Source organism: Chaetodon trifascialis, chromosome 8, assembly GCF_039877785.1.
Source record: "Chaetodon trifascialis isolate fChaTrf1 chromosome 8, fChaTrf1.hap1, whole genome shotgun sequence".
NCBI lineage: Eukaryota > Metazoa > Chordata > Actinopteri > Chaetodontiformes > Chaetodontidae > Chaetodon > Chaetodon trifascialis.
The window spans coordinates 20,921,226-20,944,980 of record NC_092063.1 but is presented as its reverse complement, the minus strand read 5'-3'; the positions used below and the strand labels follow the sequence as shown (position 1 = coordinate 20,944,980).

General features: G+C 42.6%; 1 protein-coding gene across 2 annotated transcripts; it reads right to left on the bottom strand.

Annotated features, from left to right (window-relative positions):
* Positions 1-17: 17 nt before the first annotated feature.
* On the bottom strand, positions 18-21,896 carry arhgef19 (Rho guanine nucleotide exchange factor (GEF) 19). 2 transcript variants are annotated; one of them, XM_070969336.1, is made up of 16 exons: positions 21,522-21,896; positions 8,323-9,034; positions 7,735-8,214; positions 6,567-6,702; positions 6,396-6,481; positions 6,042-6,298; positions 5,795-5,955; positions 5,530-5,682; positions 5,187-5,316; positions 4,925-4,999; positions 4,733-4,822; positions 4,453-4,616; positions 3,105-3,263; positions 2,914-2,993; positions 2,727-2,831; positions 18-2,536 (listed from the first exon to the last, which is right to left on the bottom strand). In XM_070969336.1, the coding sequence occupies exons 2-16, from the start codon at positions 9,011-9,013 to the stop codon at positions 2,382-2,384; spliced, it is 2,922 nt and encodes a 973-aa protein (XP_070825437.1). In that variant the 5' UTR covers positions 9,014-9,034; positions 21,522-21,896; the 3' UTR covers positions 18-2,381. The 2 variants fall into 2 exon arrangements, with proteins under 2 accessions (XP_070825437.1, XP_070825436.1); XM_070969335.1 differs by lacking the exon at positions 21,522-21,896 and adding an exon at positions 18,709-18,784.
* Positions 21,897-23,755: the final 1,859 nt, after the last annotated feature.

The following is a 23,755-nucleotide window of genomic DNA, read 5'->3' as shown; positions in this document are numbered from 1 at the left end:
TCTATCCAACACAGCATAAAGTGGATGTATCTGTATTTATTTCAATGGTTAAACATTTACAGTAGTGAGCACAGATCCAGTAAACATCCAGTGTGTTAAAGCATTGATATTTATTGTGTATTAGAAATGAATCAAACTGGAAATTTATAGTTGTGGAACGTAATAATATTTGTCAAATCTTTGTTCATATAAATTACAGTCATAAAAGTAAATGAACCATTTTCTACTCTTTATACATGAAGCCATCTACAGGAACGCACATTTACATCAGAATCTCCTTCGGGAACGACCAGCTAGAGGAGTATAAATACACATGCTGCAAGAGCAAACACTTAAATTACAACTAACAATGCAGATATATAAAAAAAGGTTATAAACATTTCATGTGCCACTGGAAGAGTTTACGTCTGAATGGTGATTATAGTGGTTCATTAACAACAGGCCTCGGCTCAGTCACACTGAGCTTTTGGTCATTTTTTTGATTCTTGCACGATGTGGATGATGTCGGCCTAAATGTCCTTCAGTGCTTAGTGTATGGCGGTATTGGTCCTTTATGATGAGTGTAGCTACACTTGCACATTTACCACACAGATGAATGTAAATGCGTGTGAAAGGTGAATTTGGTACGTGTTCATTTCCTGTTTTTTAAAGGAAAAAGTTGGTGTTATTTTATTTTATATCTTAAACAAATGCAATGAAAAGACCAAAACCAACAATGTCCAACCTCCCCACCCTGTCTGTGGTACTCACCCACTACTGAAGACATACATTTTTACAATTAAGTCACAAATATCATTTTTTCAAAAGGCTAAATCAAACCTTAAGACTGTAGAAGCAGAGTGGGGGTTTCTGGCACAACTTCCAAGGTGCATGGAGAGGGGAAAGAATTGGGAAGAGCTCAAAGTCCAGCAACACACATTTTTGACATTTTTCAATCATTGCTTGAAGAAGTGGGGCACTTGAGTTTCTAGTAAACATTACTCACATAGGAGTAAATAGTGCATTTGTTGGGGACTATTTTCAGCTGTGGATTAATAAACATTTGGTGCTCTCGTCAGTATTTACGTCAGCAGGACGGTGTATGTAGGCTTGACTCAAAATAGACTGAGTGTGTGTGTTCATGGTAACATGCCATGTCAGTGAGGCTCACTGATGTCTTTTCAGTAGTTTTTGGAGAACCATGGAGCTCTATGGAGGAATAAGATCTATCAGGCTTTGGATATTCAGACAATACTACAATTCATTGTTGGTTTTGATCTGTTCATGCGTGTTGTAGACAGTAATAAAAATACAGAATAAAGTCAGCCAAATCCTTTAATCAGATGAGGGCATTGACAGAAAACAGTATTTGTGTGATGCAGCCTCGTGAAGAGGATGGTCTGTCCTTCATTTATGTTACAGTAGAACTGTGAAAATCATCTTTCTACAAATGAAACTGTCATGCTGCAGTTACCTTGTCTGGCTGACCATCAGAGTTTACACAGTCCATATTGTTACTACAGACCTCTTTAAGCACACACAGGGAGGGTGTCGTCCTCTTTAATAAAGGGACAAGGATGTTTTAGCAATGTACATCTTGAGTGGAGATGAAGTGTTGCACACTGATCCACTGTAGATTCAGATATTGGGTGGACTAAAAACCAGGTTTGGACTAAAAATCAGGTTTTAATTTCTTTTAGTAACTAGTGTTCGTTCTGTTGAATACATGGACTACACAACAGAGCATCTTCTCATCTGCCCTCTGAAATGAAAGCAGCACTTGGTGTGAACAAAGAGTAAAGATAAAAGGCCTCTGATGATGCAGCTCAACAGCAGGATCTGCCTCCAGTGACTTTCTGATGTTGTGATATTCTATGAATGAATCGTCCTGCACCTTGCAAAGCTCAGCTGACTGCACAGTGCAAAGACTTTGAGTTGTGAGCTTCGTTCTGCTGTTATCCTCTGACATGAAGGGAGAAATGTACACATTTACCTCTGAATATGTTCCAATTTACTAGCTCTGCTGGTAAATGTGCATGCCTTGTATACAACATTTACCACAAGTGCATTCACAGAAAGCATGCAGAATAATTTCTCCTACAAAGCTTAAAAACTTCAGTGTGGCAAAACTGTTAGAAATGTCCTAATGTGAGCTTTTGATTCTTACTGTACAAAAGCCTTCCAAACTAAAAATGTCAAGGACCATTAAAAGCTTTGCACTCTCATTTCAAAATCCACAGCTAGCATGCTAGGGGAAAATGCTGAACACAGTTTAACATCCATGCGAAGAACACACTAACATGTTTGTTCCACATCCACCTAAAGTTAAAACAATGATCCAGAAGCTTAAAAATACAATTTAGCAAACGAGATGCAGCTTTGACCGATTGCAGTGAAAGTGTTTAGTCTTCCCCCTCCAGTTTCTGAGTGACACATTTGATGCGGATATTTTCTCGGAGGTTGCGGAGGCGGGCGCTGCGACTCGTGATTTCCTCCACGTAGGTTTTGGGGAACCAGCCCCGTTCCCCGTCAGACAGTCTGATGCCTTCTACCCAACCTGGTGAAAGACAACATCGCTTAGACGTCAAATAAACCACGACAGTCTTTCACCCGCTGCTTGTTTGAAGCTCAGACAGCCAGTGAGGCGCACAAACCTAACTTTTTATGGCCGCAAGTTATGTTAATTTAGGTGCAGGTTGAAGTTGGAATGCAGTTTATCTGAAAGAGGACTAAATTCAAATTCTTACCGTCACTTGTGATGGTCTTAGCATGAAGGATGTCTGCCTTTTCCAGTGTTAACTCATCGTGCTCTTGGGCCTGATAGCTTTTGATGCACTGCACCTGGGATATATCTGAGAGGAAAAGACAAAAAGATGAATGAGAGGATTAAAAGGTTTACACTTTCTCACAGTGCACTTAAAGCTCTCTACTGACCAACGTTCTCACTGGCCTGCTCGATGTCTTCCAGCGGATCAGATGGAAACATCGCTGTGATCCATCTCTGCTTGCCGCTCCTTGGCAGACACAAAGAATGGAGTTAGAGCAGTGTCTGCTAGAAAATGTGTCCAGTTTGGACAGAAGTGAAATTATTACTGACACTGCATTGACAAAGTGTTATTACTCACTCGGTGTGTGATTTGAGCAGGATCTGGTGTTTGAGCTGCTGGCCTTCACACAGCTGCAGGTGGAAGATGAAGCCTGAGATGCCCTGCAGCTTCTGACTGAGATCCTTCACTTTCAGCTCTCCTATCTTCGCGTGTACAAACACCATGAACTTCCATGTACTGCAAAAAGATGCCAATTTATTAAAAACACCAGTATTTATTTTTTATTTATTTTTTTTTTACAGATTGACCACTACCTATTGAATCTTTAAAGCTACTGTGTATTTAATCTTTATGTGGTTGTAGCATTTTTCAAAATGATTATGATGGTACAGTATATGTTTAGAAAAAATTATTATTATTTTTTTTTCTGACACTACCACTGGAAGGTGCCAAACTTAGAGCTGTTTAAATCCTGCACATTGTTGCTTGAAAAGGCAGGTTCTATCTTCAAGGAGCAGTTTGGAAATTTGGGAAATATTTTGGGAAATACACTTTCTTGGTGAGAACCTAAATACCGCTCTCGTGTCTGTACGCCAAAGCTGAGGCAGTTTGCTTAGCTTAGCTGGAGTCTGTGCTGGTTACTCTGCAACCTCACGTGACTCCCAGAAATCCCTGTGCTCAGCGCAAGAAATATTCCAATACATAAAATCCCTGTTAAGCATTAACTACTTATTTTCATACTCTGCTTTTTGCATGAATTAAACAATGTGTTAATTAGTCTTTATGCTAAGCTAAGCTAAAGGTTTCCCAGCTGAAGTTTCATATTTAGTGTACAGACATGAGTGATATCAATCTTCTCATCTAACTGTCACCAAGAAAATGAATAATCATATTTCCCAAAATGACAAACTACTCCTGTACCAGAATAGTCACGTCATATGTAAATTGACAGAGTGTTGGCTGTGAAGAGATCTCTTCCTAATGCAAAAGAAAAAAATACTTGTTCCATGCAAAATGCATTCTGAAGTTCATCCTAAGCTAATATGAGCAAAATCAAGTGGATATCTCCCAAAGTTTTAGTCTTTTCAATAGAAATTCCCTCTTCGGATTCAATAGACAGTGTTTGCTTGGTGACTTGTGCTGGGAGGACACTGCACCTCCTGGTTTCTCTATTTCTAGATCCAGTACTGTTGGACTCGTGTCACATCCAGATCTTTTAAGGAGCTGGTCTGGAGAAGAGGAATGATTACAGCAACCCATTGCCCTTCAGCGTGCAGGCAGTATATGGCATGTGAGCATTGAATTCAGATGAACCTTCACTCAAATTTAACACATTTTCTCAAATTTCCTTGTTGCATATCATGGGTCATCAATCACTGCAATGCTTCAGTTCTTGGTCTCTTGGTATTGTTTGCATATCACTCACTCCTTCCTCCTGGACAGCAGGAGACAGTCATTGAACAGGTGGAGGTACACAGGCTTGGTGGGTAACTTGAGCTTTGATCCAGAAATACTCATCATCTGAGTGTCCACTTCCAGGAGCTCACCGTGTTTCACCAGCCAGCGGGACTGAGAGATGAGAGGAAAGATCTGCAGAGACAGGACACATGTTGCTAAATAAGAAACACTGTAGAAAATGAAGACAAAAAAGTTCATCCAGTGCCAACACTGCTAAAGACACCATGAACAATTCACAAAGACTTCACCTTGCCCTCAAAATGGATCTTCTTATTGAGGTGAATAAGTTCCTCCATCCTCTTCATTGACTGCACACTGGAGTTACATTCTTTGATGATCTAAGAGGACACATACCAACATAGTTATTACTGTTGTGCCTCACCAGTGATAATACTGGTAGGCAGCCAACTGGCTATTACAGTAGGGATGATAATCACCACCTTTTTTAGTTCATTGAAAGCTTTCGTGGCAGTGTCCTCATCTCGGGAGCCTGGAGTCGTCCTCTTTAAGATGTTCTGAAAAATAAGGACGTTTTAGAAGACATGCCAAAAAGTAAATAGTACTCTTGCTATACACTGCAGGGGAAAAAAAACCTGCAGCGGCAAATTGCTTCGCCGGTCCAAATATTACCCCATTTACAGTTCCATATAATTGGGTTTCAAGCGCGAACATGAATTCTGCAGCAAATGTTTCATTTTGTACCTCCACCAGCATTTTGAGCCGTGTGATCCTCTGAAACGGGAGGATTAGAAAAGAGGTCAGAGGAAGTCTTTGGCAGACGGGGTCCTCCTCCAAACGAGCCAAGATGCCGGGGAAACGAGGGTTCTCATGCCTGAGAAAACAGGACACGTACATTTAGTGAAACACTTTAATGACTATTAGTGAAAGTGGGTGTAAATTCCAGCCCTACGCTTATAGAGTAAATCAGAGACATCCAGCACAAAACTATTTGACTAGCATAGTACCTACCGTACATACACAGCCTGTTCAGAGCTCCTACAGATGACTCATTATACATGTACAAACAGTGAAAGTCGTTACTCACAGCAAACGCTGGTAAGTCTGCTCCTGGTAAGCCTGGTTGGTTACATAAGGTAAATACACCCTCCGCAGAGCCGGACAATGTTCTAGGACGATGTCGCACACATCGAAACGCAGGATGTCTTCCTCCAGCCTGTGCTCCAAGTCCTGGAGAAACCTACAGGCAACCAGTGAGCAGAAAACACTCTCAGATTAGGAGACGTGATAACTGAAATGTTAAAAAAAACGACTTGAGGCGACAGGGGCACATTAGCAGCATATTACTTCACCTCTCACTGACATCTTTGACTTCTGGCAGTTTGGAGAAGAGCCACTGCTTATCCTGAGCCCCAAGGCACTCTGCGAGCTCCTGCGAGAACATGAAGTGGTCGACTGCGATCGTCAGGCTACGAATGTATGATGCCTCGGAGGTCACCAGCTCAAACTTTGCCTGAAGAAGACACAGGATGTCAGCCAGGCTTCTACAACGCACAAGCTGGAAAACAGCTGTAGCAAAATATGACACTTCTCCTTCACCTCCTGTAGTTTCCTTTCCTCGTTGCTGAAGTTGTCGAGCTGGCCGCTGGTTCGAACATCAGGGATGTCTTGCCACAGTGCAAAAGCAGAGCCTCGTGATGAGCGAAAGGAGCTGGAGGGAGACAGATTAGAAGGAGAAGGGGTCCCGTCAGACCCCTCATCCCTGAGCCCTTCCTCCTCTGTGCCGGGCTCCTTCCCTTGCTGCCTCTGGATCTCTCTGTTGATGGCGACGTCACTGTATTCCTGGTACAGAATCGCTGCAGGAAATATCAGAAGTGAAAAGAGATGTTACAGGAAAATACAACCAAACAGTCTCGGTTTCATTAAGTAAATAGAATAGATCAGGGAACTCACAGCTTGGCAAAAACCGTGATAGGCGATTTGAACTAGCAACAGTTGGAAGGATGCCCACGTCCTCCTCAATGGACTTCTTTCGCATTCTGTGAAGAAAATGTGATCTGACATCAAAATATGTTCTTTAATCTTTGCAGTTTTTGTGTTGAAATGTTTTCAGACCATATTTACCCAAGTTTTGTGCTCCACCGATGCAAAGGCATGCCATTGTCACTGCTGGGCAGCAGAGTAGGTGTGGGTCCGACAGGACTGTGGGGGGCGCTATCAGTAGAGCCTCCTGAGGTGCGCTGCTTGGAGTTGGGCTTATCTAAAGAGGACGAAAAGCAGACATGCAGGCGTGAGCTCCAGGGAAGAAGCAGGAGACTTCATGTGAAGGTTCATGGTGTGATATTTATCCTCAGCTGTTTAAGATCACAGTTCATCTGTTTGTGCCTTCTTAACCAGTAATCCAGTAAAAATCAGCCTAAAACGCCTGTCCAAGGCACACACACTGATACTGATGGCTGTTCTTGAACCATTTGGAGTACACTCAAGATTTTGGTCTGTTTTGGAAGCTAACGCTGAACTTTTATCCCCAACAGTCACAATCACTTTAAGTGCTACTGGCAATGAGTAATATAAGTCTAAACACACTGTAGAAGTGGTTGGTTTTTTTTTCCACCTGATTTTTTTTGCAAATAGATGATTGCAGATGACTGTATCTGGGACTTATTAGCTGGAAAACACACTGGAACCACAGCATGAAGCCTTACCCTAGTTAAGTTCAATAAAAACTGACAACAATGGCACAGAAAATGGACATTTTAATGTTTTCCCCAATTGTGTATCTAGGTATCCACCAAAAAAAGACATGCACATCTATATATCTATCCACATAAATCTATATTTATATTCATGAAATTTTGTCCGTTTATATTCATGTTTAAGGTATCTGTGGCTTTATTTTTTGGCTATACATCTTTATACTGAGACCATTTACGATATTTACCATTTCAAACTGTGTGTAATATCCTTATTTGCACTGAAGTCTTTGATTTGAGGTGCCTGGAGGAAACATGAGCTGTCAGGTGAGGGAATATCTTTTGGAAGAAAAGTAATAATCCCTCAAGTAGACTTCAGAGATTTGAGGAATATATGGCGAGGAGCACTGAGGCTGTTCTGACACGTAAGTAGTTTTTTCCTGTAATTTGTCACCAGTCTGTACACCTACTGTCAGGTGTGGTATGTGCTTTTGTTTTATAACAGGTTTTTAGAACTGCTTTTCATTGTGTGCTGTAATACACAGGGTCAGATGTCTTTCAGTCACAGTGGCATGATGTTGGTTCTGTAGTTTACTCACAGTCCGGGTTGGGGCTGAGGCTGTTGGAGCTCTGTCTGTCTCGGGAGGCTACCCGGGCAGACAGCGACTTCCCCAGCTTCAAGGTGAAGGAGTTCTTCCTTTGAGACAGCTGCAGTCTAGATATCAGTTCTGAAGCTGAGAAGCGCCGCCGCTCTTGGTCCCCTTGACGGCTGCGTGACAAAAAGCTCCCCCCTGTGGCACTTACACTCCCGCTGTCTTCGCCCACCCCCGGTACTGAGTCCTCTATTATCTGCAGTGGTTCCCCAGGTAGACTAAATATATCATCATGACTGAGGTTTGGAAGATCTGCAACACCATCTGTGGATGAGGGATTTGAAATGGCCTCCAGGGAAGATAATCCACTAAGGTCCTCCTCCAGGAAAGATGCAAAAGGTCCAGGGAAGATGTAGTCTGCATCCAGGATTGGGCTGAGAGATTCATCGCTCAGGCTTTCTGGAGAGTAAACCTGCATCTTTCGCCCTGGAAACAAGAAAATAGCTTTATTAGATCAAAAGGAAGCATATTAAGAGTTTCTAAAGCTTGATGTGTTACATCAGCTGTCCATAGTGAAGAAAGCTGCACACTCACGGATGGACTTCTCTTTCAGTGAACCCTGCGATGTCCTCCTCTGCGGCTGGCAGGAGTCTGGGCTCTGAAACCCAGGACCTTCAGGTGAGGATGGGGAACAAGGTAACTGAGATTCCCAGGAGTCTCTGTTTGCATATAGGGAGGAGAGCGGGAGCGACAGAGGGAGGCTAAGAGCTGCATGGAGTGGACGACACACTGTTGTGACAGTACGAGGTTTTTCAGTCTGCTCCTGCAAAGAAGTCCTAACACCATAATGGCATTCAACCTCATCGTCGGCTGCAGGCGCACGCGAGTTCAAACTGAACCTTGTTTCATGCTCGTTGCCTATCCTGTGGCAGCCGTTCTGCATGTCATTCAGTTCATTTAGTGTGTGTCTAAAACCATTCAGGCTCAGGGAGTGTGTCGTGCATTGTGTGTCTGGAATAACAGTTGGCCTCGGAGAGCCAAGACCATTTAGTTTAGGAGTCACTGGTGGTTGCAGCTCAATAAAAGCCAATGTTTCCTGCTGGCATACAGCGATATGCTTGTGGTGGCACGGGTGGAGGAGAGGCCTGTCCTCCCGGGCCTCACTCAGAGCCTGGGACTCTCCTGAGCCAGGGATCCACATGCTGGGACTCTCTCCTCGGCAGCGAAAAGCGTGAAGGTGGGGTTGAAAATCAGGGAAAGGTGAGAATCCATACCCAGGGAGCATGGCTGAATGAACACATGGGAGCTGCAAAAGAAGGGAGGGAAACTGCATGAAAATCATAAGGGTAAGGATGGAGGGTCGGATCTCATGTTTCACATGTTTAACTATTGTTACAATGCAAAAAATTTATTAAATCCAGGGAGGAAGATCGTTTTGCTTAAACCATCTGTGCAGGTGAGAAGAACTGGCTCCAACTGTTGTATCTAAATTGAATAAACTTTTCTAACCCAACCAGAAAATCCATTAAACAGACATCAGTCAAAATGTATTGGCATGATGTAGATGGGAGGTGGAGGACATGTTTTGAATGTCACTTGTATTTAAAGTTTCCTGGAGGACATGTGACATATAAAAGATAGGGTTTCATTTCCGGTCTGTAAGAGAGAAATTCTGATTATTTGTGAGTAATTCCACAAATAAATATCATAGATTAAAATCTTACTTCTCTTCATAGGATCAGTTTTTAAGATGCTCCCGTGGACCAATTGGTTGGGATGATTGAACTATCTAGAATTATGTGGATTTCTGCATAAATATCTGAAGCAAACAGAGGAGAAAACTGGTATGTTCGTCTGCAGACCACTTATCCTGCAACCAAATATGGTTGACTGGACACAACTCACTGTCAGCAACTTGGCTTAGTGTCGCCACAGGATTCCACCAACTCGACCGAGTGTTACACAGTATACTCACTAATAATGAACCGTGCGCAGTGCTGTGTACGTTTCATAAACTAATAAGAGTGTGTGTGCATGTTTAGTTAACAGAGTTGGTAGAAGAATAACTTTCTTAAATGGCTGCTGAACATTTTTGGGATTCATGCAGCCTCATTTAAGATATTTACCACAAACACACACACAGAGCAGACACTCCTGGAATTAGCTGGATGGACCCTGAAACTATTGCAGGATGTTTCACAGTCAAACCTGGTTTTCATGCACAGACACACACGTACCTGCATGGACACACACACGCACACACACTTAAGTCTAGTGTAGTGTGTCTTCTGAGCCGTGTCTTCCTGCTCTAATTAAAGACCTCTCCACATGCAGCATTCAGCCCCTGTACTTAACATCTCTACACACACACACACACACACACACGCACACACGCACACACGCACACACACACACACACACACACACACACACACACACACACACACACACACACACACACACACACGCACACACACACCAGCTCCAGACAGGATACCACAACAGACAGACAGAGGAAGAGAGCACATCCTCAGCACTCTCACCTTTCACCTGAGATCTATACTCATCTATCACTCTGGATGTTGGTATAGCTTCCTGTCAACCCACGTTAGCCAGCAGGCAGCGTCTCAGACTGAATATTTACAGTGAGCGTCTGTTAGAGCAGCGGTGGGTCATAAAGTCAGCTCTCCTGCAGGCTGTTGAAACACACACCTCCGAAGCCCTGTCTCTTCCTGCTTCCTGAACAGGTAATCCTCAACTTCTGACTTAAACACCAGTTAAAATGAACTAACACACAGTCTCATACGTATGCACAGAGGTATGCAGAGGAAAATTGCTTTCATGTAATTTTTTTTTTTTTTTTTTTTTGTTATAGGCCCACATCATTTTGTTCTTTTATTGTAATAAATGCAAAAAGCAGCACCTTATAACCAAAAGAGGCACTAGCTTATCTGTTAGCCTAGCCAGCAAAACCACAACAACTACTGTTGGAGCTGATTTCCTGACTTTTGTTTGGTAAAAGGCCAGTATAAAACTCAAATATTTGTTCTCTTAAGTCACATGTCTTCGCGCTGTGTCTGTATCTTAGTGAACAAAGTACACTAGATAGCATTTACCAAGCATCTTAGTCACATTAGCTGAGAAAAGTGGCAACTGTGTCCCCGTGCCAGACAGTGCAGTATCTTGATAGTAGTTTGGCAGGTTTATTCTTGACCTTGGAAACAGCAGTTGATAAAACAGTCTCTAATCACAGAGCATATTTCGTAGCTCTTCTGGAGCTCCTCACATATCACAGGTTTGCCCTGTTGTCATGGAAAAGTAGATGTTCATATTTCCATTTTTGTGTTATGAGTGCTATAACATCTAGACCATGTTTGCTTAATTCATTCATTCATTCATTCATTCATTCATTCATTCATTCATTCATCTTCTATACCGACTATCCCTTTTGGGGTTGCGGGGGGGCTGGAGCCTATCCCAGCTGTCAACGGGCGAGAGGCGGGGTACACCCTGGACCGGTCGCCAGCCGATCGCAGGGCAACATATACAAACATACAGCCATTCACACTCACACTCACACCTAAGGACAATTTTATAGTCACCAATCAACCTAATGAGCATGTTTTTGGTCTGTGGGAGGAAGCCGGAGTGCCCGGAGAGAACCCACGCATGCACGGAAAGAACATGCAAACTTCACACAGAAAGGCCCCGCCCGACCCGGGGATCAAACCGGCAACCTTCTTGCTGTAATCTCTATCAACAGATTCTGCATATGAATGCAGAATCTGCAGACAAGGTGTGAGATTTAAATAATGGAAACGTCCTGGTTTCTGTTTGTAGCCCGAGTAGTATTGACCAATCATGTGGGCTGAGTGGGCTTTGGTGGATGCTGGGTATAAACTGTCCACATGGTGAGCAAAAGAGGCACAATGCATTGTCTGAAATGTAATCTCAGAACCCATCGGCTGTCATCTGACTTCGATTTAGCTTTTTATTATCTTTTTTTTCTATTGATCTGCCTTCATATGCAGATATCTGTTCACAGAGATTAGCCAAAATGCTTGAAAGTCAAGCTACTAACTAACTGCTAACTAATTGACTATAACCAATGACCAGCGCTCAGACGAGGAAGTCTTGGCCTGGATATCTGTTGTCCAAATATTTACCGGCTACACTGGAAGCCCTGAAACATTGTCCCTTTCCCGCAAAGGCTAAGTCATCATGTGACGACAGCTGATTCTGAGACTAATAAAGCTATTACTTTGAAATGTCTTGTATTTTATGTATTAATTGTTGTGTTTCTCTGTGCAGCTCCCCCTTTTTCTTTGTGTTACCATGTGGGATAATATTATCTGCCAAACAATTTCACAAAATCAGACGATTTTTAAGTACAGTTTGTCATTTTTCCTGTAACATACTCTCAAAACATGGAATTAGTTGACTGTAGAGTGTGCAATTTGGGCCACAAGGTCGCATTGTGTGAATGTTAATTGTTAACTATTTTATCTCTTTTATCTATTGGGTCACACACACACACACACACACACACACACACACACACACACACACACACTCAACCACACAGCAGGATCTCTATCATGGATAATTCTAAGAAATTATAGTGCATTTTTATTTGTAATTTAGAGTTTAATTATCGCACTGACACACTAAATCTTTATGAGATACGTATATTTTACATTATAGTGAGAAGCATTACGTTAAGGTTACACCTGTAATTTAGATCAGAAAAGTTGTCTCACAGTGTCTCTTAAGAGGATAAAAGCAAAAATGAATGCTTTTCCTGAAAGTATAACTTTGTTTATATGGTGTTTGTTTGCCTGGGGAATCACAGAGTGGAAATCATAGTTTACCTCCCCTTTTACTGAGCGCACATGCGCCATTTGCTGTGAATATGAGGCTGTTGAAAAGCCACACCTGTTCTTGTGGCAACGGTAGGCAGCCCAGTCAATCCTATCTCTCTTTGTTTCTCTCTTACACTCACACACATACGCTTGCATGCATGTATGCATGCACAGACACACACACACGCGGCAGTACAGGCACAAATGGTTACCTGTTCCCTGCTGCAGACAAAGGCAGCCTTTATCTGTGTGCCTGGGCCAGGCTGCCCTGAGCACAGGACACCTGAGAAGGTGTGGGAACTGCTTATACTGATCCACTCATATAGTGCACCCACTGAGCCATATAAACGCATCCAGACCACTGCTACATAATGACACAAGCTTATTGGTGTCTGGATGTGATTACCAGCTGGTTATGGTGTAATCCTGCTGTAGATGTACAGCATTAACCAAATTTTACTTAACTCTGTCCACAATCTGTTGCATGAGATTAAATTATTTCCTCATTTTTCTAATCAAAGACAGTTCACATAATCCTCTACCAGCAGCCAAGTCGTCATAAATCAACATGCTCTTAGCAGAAAATTAGTTATCTGCTCATTTGATCAAAAAAACCTCAAAGATCCCAAAAACTGACAATAAGCCTCAGCACAACATTTATCAAAACATGAAAGCATCCGATTACACGTACTTGCATTCTTTGCACAGATACAATTATATCACGCTATTAAAATTTCAATTCAAGATGTGTAATTTCCCTTGTCATTGCAGGGTGTTATTTGTGACTGTTATGGACTTTGCTGCCAGTGTCTCCCCCTGTAATTTCACTAGGCTGCTCTAAGACGCCATGTCTGCATACAGCCGTTAATGAATGACACTCTGGCATGCCTTTAATGCCAGCAGCCATACGCGGAGCATTTTTAATTGTGATATTTTTCATCTTGAAGGTCTCTGAATAATCCTTTAATGCAGTGTATCGCATAAATATGAGCATAAATCCATTGCTGATTCAGCTTCATGACAGAGCCAAACGTTGTGTAATTGCATAATTAAAGTTTGTTTGATGTTTGCCAGGGGGAGATGAGGGTGCTGAAACAAATGGATTCACAGCTTGTGGTTCATGAAAGTGAAGAAATATGTTTTACTGTTTACTTTTCTAATGGCTGATATTAACACTGCTTTAAAGTGGCAGGATGGAAGACGCTTAATGTTTCAGAGAGGAAAGTGATCATAGTACATCTGAGCCTGGTTTCTAAGAGTCGTCAGCTAATGCTCCATGTGTGGATGTGGGTTTACTGTCAATAAATGACTCAACAAATTCTCGGCTGTGTGATGGGATCTCTTAGCGTGGAAACAGCCGTTGACTCTGTTTTGCCTGGTGTGGTCCTGCAGGGCTGATCAGATATCTGTTTGGGTCAGACATCACTGCAAGTTGGACATCAACATATCAAATATCAACCTTTGCTGGACAACATCACAAATAGGGCTGCAATTGGCCCTGATTTTTAAACATGGCAGCTGTTCCAGAAATCTCAATTTTCACCTAAACTACACAATGAACCTCCAAATTCTGCTAATAGTTCATAAAAAACTGACAACAATCAAAGCACATTGTTCATGTCAACAGGCTGTGGATCTCTCAGGTCATTTTTTTCCAGCGGGCCCAGTGCAGCCCGCTTTAAAAAATGTCTTCTATATTTCTTGCTGTCAACAAATTCTATGAAAAAGACTTGGAAAAACCAACAGCAAATTCATCCAACTATGAACATGGCCACTGTAGTTAATTTTAAGTCATTCCACATTCACCATCCTGCTGCTGTAAATCCTCACTAAAGCAGCAAAATGTGCATTAATCCGCAGCTGAAAATAGTCCCCAACAAAAGTAATTTTTTAATAGCATTTGCAAAAAAAAAAAACTTCAGAGCACAGCTGTTTTAGGAAGTCTAAAGTCTTTATAACAAATGAAACTTTGTGATCCATTTTTTTTAAAGATTTATATATGTCTTCAGTAGGACGGTGCTGACCCGTGAGGCTGTGGCTGTGATTGGTGGCAGGGTCGATCGCTGCCGACCTGCGATGTCTCCTTCCTCAAGACGCAACAGATTGTGACTAACTATTCCTGAGCTATGATTCAGATCCGGTGAGGGTGTCTTTTATTGGTTCTGTTCTCTGGAACAAACTTCCCGAAGTCTGTTGATCTGAACACAATGATTCTCAGTGGATGTTTTCCAGACTAAAGAGATTAAGTCAGGCTTTGCCAGGAGAGAGACGCTGTTAAAAGTCACTTCCCATCCTCTTGTGTGATATGGAACAAACAAATTCCAAACCTGCTTGAGTTTAACAGACTGCCAAACTCCCTACTTACTATTCAGCTGCTCAAACAGGGATGCTGCTCCATATCGGTGACCCCTGACGCAGCTCATATCAGCTTTTATATCTAAAATGTCTGCCAAAGCAGTTCCAGTAGTCTGCACGGTGATACACAGTGTAAGGAAGCTGGGTCCAGACTGAGCCAAACAGAGCAGGACTAAGATGGTGGCACTGGGGACATCATCTTCCTGTGCCAGACTCTGAAAACAAAAAGCATGCGTCTAAAAAATGTAAGAGCTGAACATGTTTTCATCAAGTAACTGTCAGTCTGTTTATTTTTTGATTGTGGTGATAGAAGAGTAAAAGTTAACTGCAATGATTGTAATGAAGACATTTTAATCAGTTTCTGGACATTGACATGATCTTTGCTCTGTTGTTGTAGGACCTCCTGGTCACAGATAGGGTCTCTTTTTTAGTGTTGTAATGTTCAGGTGTGGGAGATGAACCAACACTGATCAGACCTCATGGAGACCTTCTGTCCCTTCCCCCTCACACATTTCGTCCCCATGAGCGTAAGTCCGGTGTGTTTGGTCAGACAGACTAGAGTGTCCTCACAGTGTGGTGTGACCAGCTCATGTGTGTGTGTGAGATCGCAGTTTAACTTGGTCACATCAGACCACTAATTGCCAAGCAGTAGACTAAAGAGCCCAGCATTGTCTGCCGAGACAAGACATGACATCACTCAGCGTCACTTCTAGGAAAACCAGCCTCCTGGGCGAAACCATTACACTTTCTATCAACGCTGGGACAGCGATGAGACTCTGCTAACCTTCAGACAACAAACAGCAACACGTTCTTTCAACTTCTAAACTTGAATTACAAGTTTAAATAGTGCAATGTCACAAAGGATGTGTCTTTTAAAAACTATTAGTGTCTGTGTTACTTCACAGCACTGATTATATGAATATAAATGTGTGTTTACTGTTTGATGGAGCAGGCTGTGTAGCTGTGGTGAGTTACTGCTGGCTGCCGTGGAACTAAAATAATGTTAAGATGTAAACCTCAAATCTTCACCATGTATTTTGCAGGCTTGTGTGCAAAATTCAGCCGAATTATTTTAATACAAATTATAAAGCGTTGACATAAAGACAACTGAAGGCAACTGGGAACTTGTTGATAAAATTCAGAAATTGTGCAATAAGTCCATATGCGTGTTTGAGGTAGGCAGGTTTTAATCAATAAACAAGGTGGCTTTGGAAACTCTCAAACAGTTAAATTTTTCTACCACATGCCCTGACTATTAGAGTGGTTGGATGATACAGCTGCACTTTATCCATATCAATTCTTGAAATGATCTCCCTTTCTGGTTTAGATGGTAAATTGATTCATTAAACCGAGCTGATGGCAATGCATGTAGCTTGAATTATATTTTGCTCAAGGTAGGCCTAAAATACCTGAATGGAAAACCAGGCAGTGTTGCTATTTTAATGGGCTTCACCTAAATCTCTTAATCAAAACAAACTCAAATTCCATTCAGAGAAAGCACACCAGATGTCGAACTGACACACTAAGCTGCATTTTTTTTTCTTTTTTCTGCAAGATCAGTTGTCTGATTTGTGTGAGCACGGTTGAGTGAATTCAGGTCAGGGAGTTTCTTGGTATTTGTTCCTCTTCTAGCCTCCACCCCCTGAGACAGGTAAGCACCCCAGAGGCTACAGTGGAGGCGGATGGGAAGGTGGTGGTGGGGGGTTTACCCAAATGTTTACACATGGTGTGAGTCCTCCTAATCCTCCTCTACAGCCTCAAGCTGCATACCCACGACCTTCTGAGACACTGTGAGGATGCATACTGACAACCTGCCCAACAATCACACAAAGCTATAGCAGACACAAGGCACACCTGTGAGTGTGTGCTTGAGATCTGTCTTTGATTGAAAGCGACAAGACGTAGAGAGGCCTTTCCTGACCTTGTCTCACCCAACAGGATTCCCGCTAAGAGACAAGGACAAACAGTAATCTCTCATTTAGAAGCCTGAAAAAATGGCGACCATCTCACAAGTAAACGCCAAGACTTTTGGACCTTTAACCTCCCCTTCCCCCCCGTTTTACTCTGCCACCATAACAACTGCAGGCAGATAAGCTGACACTCAGGAGACATACAGCCAGGATAGTAAAGACACAAAGGAGCTATTGACAAACTTATGGAAATAACCTGGTCTAATTATGGTGCTTTGTCATAAGTCGCAAAAGCTACCAAGTCGATGGAGGGCCAAGGATCCAACACGCAGTAAATCCAGAAAATCTCATAATCAGTACCTTCTGACAGTCGATGGTTATCTGTATGTGAGCAGAGACTCTAAGAAAAGGAGTGCTGATTTAAGATGCTTTGGCAGGTTACTTGGTCATATGAAAAGTTGAATCCAACACAGTATGGTCAAAAGCCCACCTGACTCCATGAATAAGAAACAAATAGCTGAGTCCATTCTATGTTTCATACAGATATTAAGAGAACAATTTCTCCAATAACAGATATTTCACTGTGGAATAAAAGTAATGAGCCAGTATATAATGTGCCAAAGGTCTCCATACTTTCACCTTTTCATTATCCATTAATATGAGGGTTCAAAACGAAAGCGAGTAGTTAAAAATACCCATCAAAATATCCCTAGCCCAAAGATATTCAATATACAGTGATATGAAACAGATATAAAACTGCAAGTCCTCACATGAGGAGCTGGAAAGAGCAAATTTTGGAAAATGTTGTTTGATAAACAACTTAAACATTTGAAGGATAAGGTGAACAATTTTCTATATTTGTCTTGTGGTCAATCGAAAGAGACGAAAACCAACAATGAATTGTTCCTAACAAGTACTGTCTGTGTATCCAAAGTCAGATACATCTCATTTCTCTGTGCCACAGAGATCCACTGTTGTGCAAACACACTGTCAAACACACATACACCATCCTGCTGTTGTAAATACACCTAGAACATCAGTGTGTATTACTCCGCAACTGAAAATAGTTCCCACAGAATGCACTGCTTATTCCTTTTTGACTTCTGTTTGCTAAGAACTACAATGCCCAGATGTTGTAGGGAATTACTTTGTTATCTGGAAATTATATATTGACCTGTTTTTAAAGATTTATGCTCTTAATAGGAACTAATGGGCTTTGGGGCTGTGGGCCAAATACAGGGAAGGGAAACTAATGCATTGTTGGTTTTGGTATTTCCATCGGACTTGTGGACAATAAGGAAATAGAAAATATCCCAAACCTTATCCTTTAAATGTTGAAGTCATTTGTCAGCCTTATCCTTTAATCCATTCTTGGATACTGGCGGTTACTTGGCTGTTTGTCAACCAATCACATCAGCTCTATCATATCTGCGGTTTCTTGTAACTAACACTAAAAGAGGGTATGCCATTTGTGCATCTGCTGTAGTTTCATTTCAGGGTTTTTGATATGGCTTAAATTCATTGAAAAGGAGGAGGCCGGGTTTGCTGGACTCAAACTGTCAATCAGAGCACTTTGATTCCAATCTGATCCTTTGCCACTGAGCTCTCAAGAGGCTGACCTACTTTACAACAAATTGCTGATGCATCCCTTGCATTCATCTGCTCCGCTGTTCACTCGCGCTCTCTTCATCTGTTTTCAAACTCTCTGCTCCACTTTTTCCCAGCTGAGCACCAGTGGTTTCTCCTCACCCCCCCACCCAGCTTCTTGTTTTTATTATCTGGACAGGTATGGACAAGCCATCCGCTGGGCTGCTTGTTGTTTTGAAACGTGATCGGGTAAAAATGGAACACACCTTTTAACGAGCTGACCATCCAGAAACGGTTCCACTTGAGCCCGGAGCTAAAGCTGTAAACTCTTCAAAACCAACCTCAGAATACCACGAGTGTCATCAGGATTAAATCAATGAACTGAAAGTGAGCTAAACGCCCTTGAAGACACTGAAAAAAAAAAAAAAAAAAGTTGCCGCTTCTGTTCTTGAGAGCAACACCTGGTTTGAGGCACAAAAAACAAACATTTGCAAAACCTTCTCAGGCAGAAACATATTATCTCGCACGAGCACAAATGTGAAACACACACCGTGTCTTGGCCAAGTCACAATGTGAAATAACCTGAGGGCTACAGTGCTAGACAGGTGTGCAGCAGCCCAGCCAGAGCAGCGCTCATCACACACCGCCTCTGGGCTTGAGTTTTAGCCTTCTTTTATAGACCAAATATTCTCTGACACGCAGATTAACTAATAAATAAGAGAGCCTGAGCACTGCTGCCCAAAAAGTAAAAGGTTTGTGCATTCAAGGAGATCTCCTGTTGACTCAGAAAAGCAGCTTTTCTTCCTACAAATCAAAGCCGTCCCATTACTATATCATTATTAAGTGAATACACACGTTTTAAACTCAGTAGGTGGTCTGCTTTATAGTCCAGGTTTGAGACAAGTTCGCCTCCAACTTCAGAGGCTCCCCAACTCCCAGATTAGACCCTCTGACACACAGAGACACTTTTCCACATTCCCTGGATGACTCGGCAAGCTCATTCCTCTGAAATTGACCGCTAAACCGAAGCAGGAGACAAACAAAGAAACTCAACTACACACGTGCAGGAGCAAGGACTGCTATTATGGGCTATTAAGGCCACTGCTATTTAGGCCATGGGCCAAAAAGGCTAGGAAAGTGACAGGGCCTCCTCAAAATATCAGTGCCGCTGACGTTTAAAGTGCAGGTTGCTTTCAGTCAGTGATTCCTAATGATTTTTGCCTACTTTTAAGAACAGGCCAGTTCAAAACAGAGCAGAGACAGTCACGTTTGGAACTGAGCACATGCAAGGTTAGCCAGGGGAGGTGGGGGAGGTGTGGGGTAGGAGGAGGGTGAGGTGTGGCATCCTGGATTGTTTCCCCACAGCATACACACAAACACACACACTCACACTCACACACACACACACACACACACACACACACGAATGCTCAGACAGCCACTGTCTGAGTGGCAGGTGATGGGGCAGGTGCTCTCCAGACATATGGGGGGAGGGAGGAAGTGGGAAGAGGGAGGGACCCTGTGGTGAGCTGAGTTTAAAATCTGTGTGATATGAGCAGGCATGCAGAGGGATATCATATGTACAGATAAGTGTTCACAGGCTAGAAATTCAATCATGGCGAAAGGAAATCATTCCTCCTAAATCTCCTTTTTTTCCCAATGTGACAACTATTTCAAAAAAATCATCAGAAGTCTGTCATCCCACAGGGGATCTCCAGCCTGTAATAAAGTGCAGTAAAACAGTTCAAGGTCCTGATTTATGCTTTGCGCTGGTACGTGTCTGCCCAATGTGCAGGTGGTGCGTTCGAGCCAGACGTACTGTAGTAAATCAGATAATCCAGAAAACACCTACAGCTATCTATTTATGCTCCAGCCAAAATATGTACCTCCAGACTATCCATACAGTCAGTTCACATGACAATACACTTAGTCATCAGGACGGCAGACAGAAACAGCAGCCGTCACCTCAGCCAGTCTTCTCGCTGATGGAGTTTGGAAGAGAAGTTTGGAGATAATCTGGTAATCTGTTTCACATGTGGGTCACAAGAAGAAGACAACAGCTTCCACGGCATTAAAAATCAGAAGCTTGCAGTGTTGTTTTTTTCTTCACGAGGCAGTGTAAACAACTCAGGGTGAAAGAAAAACCAAACCACTGTGAGCTGCTTCTGGGAAACACACATATGTACACTAATGCATGAACGAATACATGCATTCACACCTTTAAAAGCATGTGTGTGCGTGCGCACACGCATGCATACACGCACATGCACACACACACAGATCCACGTACACTCCTCAGGTAACAACCCAAGGCTCTTTCTCGCTCGACGCTGCAGAGTCCTTGTTTGAGTCTTATGCTAAAATGTCCCATGGAGGAGAAACAGAGTGCCAAGTTTCAGCCATGTACAGTTTTTAACAACCCCTCATCCAGCATACTCAAGACATGCACTTACCTGCCCCGCTCTGCAGCGACTCATTGCTGCACTGTAACCATCACATTCAAAGCTCAAATCACTGTGCACTGCCTAGAGAGCTGCTGGGAACATTACAGATGCAAACAGTCACTTCTTCCAAGAGAATAAATGAATAGTGAAGCTGATGATTCCTCTGGCAGGACGTATGTGTCTACTTGTGATGGATTTTTGGCCATCGGCAACATTTTTTTTTGTTGCACGACAGTGAAACAGTAAAACTGCCAATTTTACATTTGAACCCTGAACTCCATTTTAATGCACAGGCATATATTGAAGGAGCTGATTTAAACAGCTGGTTTAGTCAATAGAGGTAACAGTATCCAGACAGAGTCCTGTGTTTGCCACCTGATAATCTATCCCATAGCTGTTTCCCACATGCAGACAATGTCTACCTTTGTTTTCAGAGCATATATGCTGTCAGAGAAATGCACCTGACAAGCTGCACAGCACAAGTGCCTCCAAAGTGCTCAGCACAAAGCAGAGGCTGCACATAACACCACTCAACTTTCACTCCCAGCAGCACATGAACATGGAACATGAATGTACTTCTCTGCTTTGTCCATTACTGTGTGAAAGAGTTATTGTTGCTGTTTTCAGTACTCTACCTCATTGGTGTTAGCAGCCTAGTGTGTATGCTGGATGGTGGCCAGCAGCAGTGTGTGAATCCAGGCCATCCCAGGGTCAGGCTGAGCCACTCTGCTATCCATTGCTGCCTTGTGTGCCTCCCGGCTTCTTTCCTGCCTTCTCCTTCCTCCGCTTCTTTTGCTTCTTCTATTTTTTTTTTATTTATTTTTTTGCTTTTGTTTGAAATGCAGTTCAGGCTTTTCAAATCTGTGCTCCTCTGCCTGGTTCTTCTTCTTCTTCTTGTTCTCAGCCTCCTCGGGAAAAACAAAAACAGGTTGAAAAACAGCCACCACTTGCTGCTCTCAGAGCTACTTACAATGCAGATCCCCTCTCTAAGCTCCTGTGCTCTCCCTTCCCTCTCACTCCTTTCCCCTCCCTCCCTCCCTCCCTCCCTCCCTCCCACCCTCTCTCTGCTACTGTTGGGGAAGAGCTCTCTCATTTTCTCTCTTTCTCCTCCCCTTCTCTTGCCCTTCCTCTAACTCTAATAGTTATTTAGTGTCTCATTTCAGCACTTGCTTTGAGACAGAAAGAGACAGCGAGAAGACGCAACAGTGAGCCTTGCAGAGAAAAAAAGTTGCTCCTCGATGGTTGTGTACATGCAAAAATGTGCGTGTGTGTCTATGTGATCAACAAAACAATACATTCACACAATACATGTGTATTGTGTACTGTTCATTTACTGTGCCACCTCAATGTGTGAGGTGTGCATTTACACAGTCAAGTTCAAACAGGCACAAATCCTCACATGCAAAAGTGCAAGTTTGCATACTAGTCTTTGTGCATGCATGCATTTGCATCACTGTGTGTGTAGATAGAAATGCCTGTGGATGTGTGTGTGTGTGTGTGTGTGCGTGCGTGTGCGTGTGTGCATGTGCCTGTATGTAGCTTTCACTAAACGTCAAACGGTGGAGTTGGTGACAGAGAGAAGCTGCTGCGGCATGCTTGAACTCTCTCATCTCTTTCAGAGCTCCGTGCTTGCTGCTGTATCAACTATGTTCACTAATCAAACATGAAAAGAATGGTGGTGCTGGTGGTGGTGGGGGTTGTAGGTTACCTCGGGACACTAGTTTACTCAGCAGTGGTGGACTTCTAATTATCCCCTTTTTGTTAGGGGAAAACAGGTCACTAAAGGTTTGAGAGAAACTGAGAAAATGAATATTTTAAGGTGGCCACGCAGAGTGCACAATCTGAGTACTGACATGATCATTTACTTTTGGTTTCTCACAGGACATGAACTCCGGTCTCCTTGGTGAAAGTCATGTGTTTGTTTGACCCATCCATGAACCCCAACCTTCCTCCATTTGTGGACTTTCTTGCTCTCCACTTTGTCACCTTGCTGCTGGTGGGTTTACAGTGGAGTTAGCTGAATGCCCAGTGCGTCCCAAGTGGCAACCTCTGGGGCTAAAAAATGAAGCCAACGTGGCAAAAACTACAGCTCCCCAAACGGCCACTTGAGACTAGCTCAAAAAGTGAGTCAACGCCTAGAGACCCCCATATTAAAATGCCCACCTTTACAGCAGATATAAGCATGCTTACGGCCTGGTACAAAAAAAAAAAACGTTTTAGTCTCTGTATTGGTGAATTTTTAAATAACTTGTTCATTTAAATTACATTAAGGCTTAAAGTTATGAATAATTATTGGCATGGCTGCACTAGCCAGTAGGTTTCAATCAACCCACCGCAGCTCCACCCACGCTCCATCTCTTTGCCCAGATTTTGATTAGCATCATTAAAGGTTTGGTGAAGTCAGACACTGCCAAGTGAGTTTCACAATGGCTCTAGCCTTTGTCAGGTCACCTATGGGTGACCTGACAAAGGCTGCGGCCAGGTTTATCTACGGGTGTCTATGGGTGTATTCTCCACATGTTGTTTGCAGCATTTTTGTACACATTTCTTCAAAATTCATATGTACATACAGACATATTTGTTGTCTTTTGTTTCACTGCACAACACAACTTTGTAATGACCAACCAACTGGGAGTCAGTGAGGATTTACTGGTTATTAACAGAGTAGAATATTAACATTTCTGAAGAGGCTGTCTTAATCTGGTTTCTTTGTTTTGATGCTAGTGCTCAATACAAAATCTACACAGGGATGTGTGACAATTCAAAATGATTGATTGTCAACATTATGTGGAACTGCCTCCTGATGAAATGTTTTTTAAAATTTACAAAAACAATTCATTGCATTGAATATCAGTTTGATTGTTGGATG